At 43.6% G+C, this 7,129-nt stretch overlaps 1 protein-coding gene across 3 annotated transcripts; it reads left to right on the top strand.

The window, feature by feature from the left end:
• The first annotated feature begins 687 nt into the window (after positions 1 to 687).
• On the top strand, positions 688 to 6,899 carry LOC100832902 (protein ANTHESIS POMOTING FACTOR 1). Of its 3 annotated transcripts, XM_014903340.2 has the most exons (13): positions 692 to 960; positions 1,087 to 1,312; positions 1,419 to 1,504; positions 2,190 to 2,293; positions 3,567 to 3,667; positions 3,742 to 3,808; positions 3,896 to 3,995; positions 4,443 to 4,556; positions 4,624 to 4,761; positions 4,846 to 4,930; positions 5,014 to 5,060; positions 5,138 to 5,309; positions 6,289 to 6,899. In XM_014903340.2, the coding sequence occupies exons 2-12, from the start codon at positions 1,306 to 1,308 to the stop codon at positions 5,279 to 5,281; spliced, it is 993 nt and encodes a 330-aa protein (XP_014758826.1). In that variant the 5' UTR covers positions 692 to 960; positions 1,087 to 1,305; the 3' UTR covers positions 5,282 to 5,309; positions 6,289 to 6,899. The 3 variants fall into 3 exon arrangements, with proteins under 3 accessions (XP_024310748.1, XP_014758826.1, XP_003577607.1); XM_024454980.1 differs by having other exon boundaries at positions 688 to 1,312; positions 3,567 to 3,609; positions 3,720 to 3,808; XM_003577559.4 differs by having other exon boundaries at positions 692 to 1,312.
• The last annotated feature ends 230 nt before the right edge of the window (positions 6,900 to 7,129 follow it).

Raw genomic sequence — 7,129 nt, 5'->3', positions numbered from 1 at the left:
CTTTTTTTTGTTAGGTTTTTGTGTGCTTTTCGGTGGCGTCTTGGCGATGGAGACGCCGTTGTTTAGAAGATTGGTGTCTTGGCTCCTTCATCTACTGGTGTAAGCGTTGCAACCTATGCCATAGTGTCAGTGGTTCTCATGGCACGTATTTTCGTGTTTTTGGTCTTTTTCCTCGTTTATTTATCGACGGAAGCAGTTTTACATCTTGTCTTGCAAGGGGTACGACCCCGGCCATGGTGCGTTCAATGATCTTAGGTTCTCACCGTTTGAGGTGGACGGCTCATGCGGCTTTTCAAAACCTATGCAGTTAGTTCAACTTATGCAAGCATGTTATTCTGCAGTTTTGTCAACGAATACGTGGAGAAGTGTCAAGATGAGAAGATGAATCAAGAGAAGTTTATTTCGAAGAACTACAACGAAGTATATTTGTTATTTGTGTTCGTTCGTGTATCGATATTTTGTACTTTGTCTCTTGAATCAATAAAGCTAGATCGTTGCTTAAAAAAAGGAAAAAAAATATTTTTAATGAAAAATTTATCCCGAAAATAATAATCATTCTAATAATGGTAAAAAGCCACATTTCGGAGTTTTGGGCGGGGCCCGGGCTTGCGTTTTCCCGCCATGCTTTATGAAGCCCGGCCCCAATCCTGGCACGGCTGCCCGGGTCGGCCCAGCGCCCCAGCCCAACCCCTAGGAAAGTACGTAGTCGTACGGAGTCCGACTTCTCTCCCTACCCGTTCCCCTTTCCTCGTCTCTCCAAAGGCGATAGTCATGGAGCCATAACCCTAGTGTCGCCAGACCGCCGGCGCCGTTCGCCCCCAGAATCTGTCCCTCGGCGTCATCCCTCTCCTTATACTCGTCCGTCTCGTCGTTCCCAGGCGCTAGGCCGGTTCAAAAACTTCACCACCGGCGGCTGTTCCTCATCGGCGGCATCTTCCAGCTGCAGCAGCGACCCGCAAAGTGAGCTCCCAAACTAGTTCTGACTTGGAACAAAATCGTTACACTGGAGTGGAGTCTGTTGCCGGACAGATTGCCCAACTCCGGATTTGGACAGAGTGCGTAATTGAGGAGCACGGAGCATTGCAGATTTTCCGGAGCGGAGAAATTTGAGCTGTGCCCCGCGCCCCCGTCTCGTCTCCTTCCCTGCCTGGCCTCACAGCCTTTACGGCACAACCGCCGCCGCCACTCCCCTCGCACGGCGGTTTGCTCCGTTCAGCAGACGCTCCTGCTGCTGTCCGGCCACAGCACTGCCGCCTCAGTCGCAGGGCAGTGCTCCCCTTCAATTGCTTGTCCTGCCGCCTCAATATGCCACGTATGAATCCGGACCTGCTCTCTCCTCCCTCATTCCGACACAGATACGCTGATTGGTTCAATTCGTGGTCTTTGTGTTTTACCCTTATTATCTTCTGATTTTTTAGGTGGTGAGAAGGAGGAGAGGGTGACCATGGAGGTCACCGATGAGGTGCTTAAGATCATGGAGGTCGGATTGGCCTTTCGGGACTATGTAAGGACACTGATTCATTTCTCTTAGGTGCTAATTGGAACCATCTGCTTGATCCTTTCTCTAAAAGCAAGAAGCTCATGTTGGTAAATCATTGTCTCATTACTGCAGCGACTTCCAAGCGTTTGCACATCTTTTGGTTTAGTCCTTTTGCTAACAACTCAGTTAATCGAAATGATGAAGATAATTGTCGGTTTAGTTTAGATTACTGATAAAAAAAGATCTTGGTTTAGTTTACTGCAAGAATTCAAATCCAAGGGCTATCAATGTACATTAGATATACTGCCTAATGAGTTATTTTCTTTAGCAGTTGTATTTTTTGTTTTTCAATTGCCACACTAGTTCATCATATGTGAAGCGGGTAGAGCTCTTAAGGAATATATGCTAGTCGGAGATCATAACGTTCGTGGAGAATTATGCTAGACACGCAGGGGTTTTGAACTAACAATGAACAAATCTTTGAGCTTAGAACATAACAGCAGCCAACTATGAGGCATGGGCTCGTAATTCTCCTATTGGAAAAGTTCTCTTTCAACTAAACATGCATATGATAAAAGGTTTAAGGATTTGTGGTGCGGCATAGTGCAGGTTCTGCTTTTATTCTTCCATGCATTTTTTTCAGATGCACTACATATTTCACTTTAGATATAGTAATTTGATTTTTTGCTATACCATAATTGTATGACAGAATGGAAGAATTAGTTCTATGGATTTCCACAGCAGAGCTACAAATTATCTTGTGACAGCCAGTGATGATGAATCAATCCGCCTATATGACATTCAAAATGCCACGTGAGTGTAAATCGGTACTTTTTTTTGTGGGGGTACTTAATTTTCTTCTGAATTAGTGTTATTGAAGAACCTGGTTAGATTTGTTATTTTGAAGTCCTATAAGACACAACTGCCTATGTTCTAGCTCTGATATTTTATTTGCTAGTTATCATGTTTGCTTTATAGTATGGTATGCTAGTGTGGTATTTGTTTAAGAGGCAATTGTACTTGGCCTGTGAGGGGTAAAGGAAATCAGGCGGGAGAGAGGGGAATCGACCCCTGCAGAACAGAATCGTGCGGGAGATAGAGAGGGAGGCTGACCTGCGCCGCTGCCGCTGCCAAGCATCTTCCTCCTCTCTGCCTCCCGTAAGCCTCCTTCCTCTGCTTCTCTCTGCTGCGCCTCCCTCTCGAGCCCCCCTCTGCTCCTCCCTCTCATGCCGCACCCTCTGCTCCTCCCTCTCTCGTCGCCTCCCAGCTCCTGCCTCTCGTGCCGCCCTTGTGTTCTGCCCGACACCTCAAGCCTTCTGCTCTGCTTGCTGTGCTATGATGCTGTGTATTAGACTCTTATGCCCTCTGCTGGCTCTGTTAATTTGTGTTGCTATCCTATGCTGCTGTGCTATGAAACTAACTTTTGGGAATTGAGACGTGGTTAATTTGCTGCCCCTAGTACTATATCTCCTAATTTGTGTTGAACTTATGCTAATGATAGTTGTTATGTATGTTGCTAAATCCCCTAATTTGCTGTCATATGAGGTATAATTTCATATTTCCTGTCATATAATATATTATTTATTATTATTACGCCCAAAGTCCAGTTTTTGCCAATGCTGGGCGACATGTCAACTCAACTCCTCGAGCTCGACTCGACAACATGAAACCATGCTAGACACCCCAGTTTTAGAGGTAGCCAGGAGCCATGGGCCACTCTTATCTGCCAAAGCCACATGCGCATCACACCAAAAATTTCGGGTCGTCCAGCTTGACCAGTTGTAGAACATACAATTTCCTAGTACGACAATGGTTCAATACATATTGCCTATTGCAGCGACTATTTTTGGTAGTCAAAACTGGGGAAATTGGCATGTGAACATGTGTGTGGGCGGCTGGGCACACATGATGTCGGTAAAGGCATATCGAAGTTCTAAAAAATTATGATTTTTTTTTTGTATGGATGTGCTTCTATAACACGTGAACATGTAAAATACCGACAATAACACCATCTATGACCTACACCAGGAAAACGAGAGTTATTCGATGATATGTCTTTGATTCCTAACAGAAATATTATTTTCAGATGTTTGAAGACCATTAATAGCAAAAAGTATGGGGTTGAACTGGTATGCTTCACCACTAACCCAACACTTGTCTTGTATTCTTCGAAAAATGGCTGGGATGGTAAGTAATGTTTTGTCTTGGCTCAAGGGTGATTTAAGGCATCTATGAAAAGAGTGTACTATGCTGTGTTGCAGAATCTCTCCGTCTACTCTCGCTGAATGATAACCGATTTGTAAGATATTTTAAGGGTCATCTTGACAGGTCTGCCATTTCAATGATAAATTACAGCCAAATATTCCAGCTAATATAATGCTAAAGGAAGATGCTTATGCGATTTGTCTTCTCCAGGGTTGTTTCTATGTCATTATGCTACGAGAAAGACAATTTTATCTCTGGTTCACTTGATCGAACTGTTCTCCTTTGGGATCTGAGGGCTGACAAAGCACAGGTACAACTAGTGATACGATAAACTATAAAATGGTACTGCATAATTTTTTGTTCTGCTTCATCGCTTGTTCATTCAACTTGACAAGCTGCAGTTTACGATTAACAGAGCTGTTATGTGTTTGGTTTCTTGTTTCTATTTGTCTGGTAAATCAACTTAATCTCTTTCAGATGATGAGAAATCACCATGAAAGCAAGTATACCGTGTATGACTGTTGGTACTGAATCCATAAAAATCCTGTATCTGTCCATGATTTTGTGTTTTGTGATGATGGATATTGGATTCACAGTACCTCTATACTTTATAAGGCATGCGGTGTCTTGGTCTCTTGGACATGGTCATTTTATTTATCTGATTTCTGAATATCTATACAACTATGCCACTGCACGCCTTCATATTTGAAATATTGATGATTTGTGACTAGTAAAGTGGTCTCTTTGGATTTTGTAGGGCTTATTACGCGTGCAAGGCAGGCCTGCAGTTTCATTTGATAATCAGGGTTTAGTTTTTGCTGTTGCATACGGTGGTTACGTAAGGATGTTTGATGCTCGAAAATTTGAGAAGGTAGTGGCAATTGAATGTGTTTTGTTCTTTAATTGATAATTACCTTTTAACTATCTTATACCTGTAGGGGCCTTTTGATATTTTCTCCGTTGGTAATGATGATTCAGAAGCCCATGTAATAAAGTTCAGCAGTGACGGAAGGCGGCTTCTTTTAACCACCAAAGCTGGGCGTATTCATGTGCTAGATTCATTCCATGGCAATAATGTAAGCATGCAAACGACTGCTGTAATATAAATTGCGTAGGCGAAAGGGCTAGAAAAACACTCTTTTTATGACTTTCTTTTGCAGATCGCAACTTACAGTGTTAAGCCAGTTTTAGGTAATTCAACATTAGAGGCATCATTCAGCCCTGACGGAAACCACATCATATCTGGTTAGGAACATTTTTCCCAATCACCCTTTATGATTGTTGCTACATTTATTTAACCTATTCATTTTTTTTGTGTGTTTTTGCAGGCTCTGGGGATGGCACTGTTTATGCTTGGAGTGTTAGAAGCGGAAAGGTACGGGATAATCCGGCATCTGTGATATTTATCCTTTTTATATGTTTGACTGATATATGACCATACTCGGAGTGCAGGTTGCACGCTGGGGAAGCACAGATAATGAGCCACCACTTGTTAGATGGGCTCCAGGATCGTTGATGTTCTTGACTGGATCTTCAGAACTATCCTGCTGGGTCCCAGATCTATCCAAGCTGGGATCGTTTGCCGTCACTAAGTAAATTCATATGATACAGGATTGATATCCTTGTAAGTCTGCAAATTTTACTTTTAGCCATTTGCACAATGGAAATTTAAAATTTTGTGCCACAACCAACTTGCAGAAACTGTGAAATGCCATTCAAAACTATATACAAATGCCATTGCAAACTGTAGATACCGGTCTAGATGCATTACGACCACTTAAAACATTTCTCATTGGTACGGAACCAAACTGCCCTCCAGATGCGTGAACTATGAAGTCCTAGCTTGACCCAACTCTTCTCTCCATCTGCCTGACTCAGCCATTCATCCTGACCATATATCCCTGGCTGCTTTTCGTGGTGCTGCTGCGGCGGTGCCTGCCTGCCACCCTTACTCCCCTGGCGATCTGGCCCACCTTTCGGCGTACACACCTTTGTGCTGTCCCTCTAGGATCCCAGTGTAGAAGAATGAGGCAGCATGATCCCATGAAGCTCTATGCTTTTGTCCATCTCTGGTGCCAGGTATGGCAAAGAGCTCCCACTCGTTGATTGTGAGTACTCTCATATATGGCAACTTGGGGTTCTGGATACCATTGCCTCCAAGAAGAAGGGGCAGAGGGGCATGTGGGGAAGGACGCAATTGTGGCTTCGAGTTTGAATCCATGACCGCTCCTTGTAATAACACATTTCTCAATTGAGGCAAGTTGGTAGTGGCATACATCTACACTAGAGGGCTGGGGCGTGCCTCCTGACACAACATTTATCAGTTATCACTATACAAATGGCTTCTTGAACAATCATGAAAAACTTTAAAGCGTTGATACACAATTCTACATCGCAAAAATAATGATTTGCGAATACGATTCTTGGGAGTATGAAGCCGTTATAAAAAGGATGTAAGCTGTACACTGAGTCAACCTTGATTATGTATCCAAATGGAAGGGAGTCAAGACAATCAGTTAATATGCACATCAATCAGGATTGATTCTTCATTTTCTTCTTGGAGCATGTAGTATCATCTAAATATTGCACCCACATCCATGCAGGAGCAGGTACATTTCTTGGGCCGGCTTTAATTGCAAGGTCATCTAGAAGCTGATGACTCTGCTAGCTGTTGCTCAATTAATTGGGGATCCTGCAGCTGCGTGGATTTCGCCGGCCGATCCCTGGCAATGGCCTAATGCTCCCCATCGTCATCGTGGACCTGCCTAATTCCATGAAGAACTGATTGTCGTCGTCAATGTACAGCAAATTCCTCAGCGCCAAAGAGGCCCTGGTTGAAGAATAGGAAGCCCTTCTTGATCAGGTACAGTAATGCTTGTCGAACAGCAGAGTCGATGTCCAGCATGGTCGTCTAGTTGCGGTCCTACTTGCGCAGGCTGAGGATGTGGTGGACATGAGGAGATTGCTGAACAATACGCACCGGGCCACATGATTGTTTATGTTTTTGACAAAACAATAATTTAATTTTCATGGTATCCATCAGATTATGAGAACTGTATAATGATTGTTCAAATATATTATTGGCTGTTTCCATAGCTAGCTATGAAATTTAGGAAGTGGGAGTTTCTTCTGCTATGTATTAAGCATGCATCGTCTGACACACGGGCAGTTTCAGGAATTGAAGTAGCAAAGAATTTAAAGAACTGTTTTGCTATTGAGAAGTTGCATGTTTTAATTACTAGCAGGTGTGTCTGTGCGTTGCTACGGAACCCTACATTGCTATGGGTCAACAAAACCACAAGTTATTTTATTTTTTTGTGTAGTAAGCCTGCACATGGATACCTGACCTGGATGGCCCCTCGCCCTTCCGTTTGTTCCCGGTTCTCTTTCCTGTCCGGCAAGGAGCTGTTGTAGAGGGTTGGACCACCGGCCGAGTTGGAGCAG

Source organism: Brachypodium distachyon, chromosome 4 (assembly GCF_000005505.3).
Source record: "Brachypodium distachyon strain Bd21 chromosome 4, Brachypodium_distachyon_v3.0, whole genome shotgun sequence".
Taxonomy (NCBI): Eukaryota; Viridiplantae; Streptophyta; class Magnoliopsida; order Poales; family Poaceae; genus Brachypodium; species Brachypodium distachyon.
The sequence above is the reverse complement of the archived record's forward strand: the minus strand, read 5'-3'. Positions and strand labels throughout refer to the sequence as shown.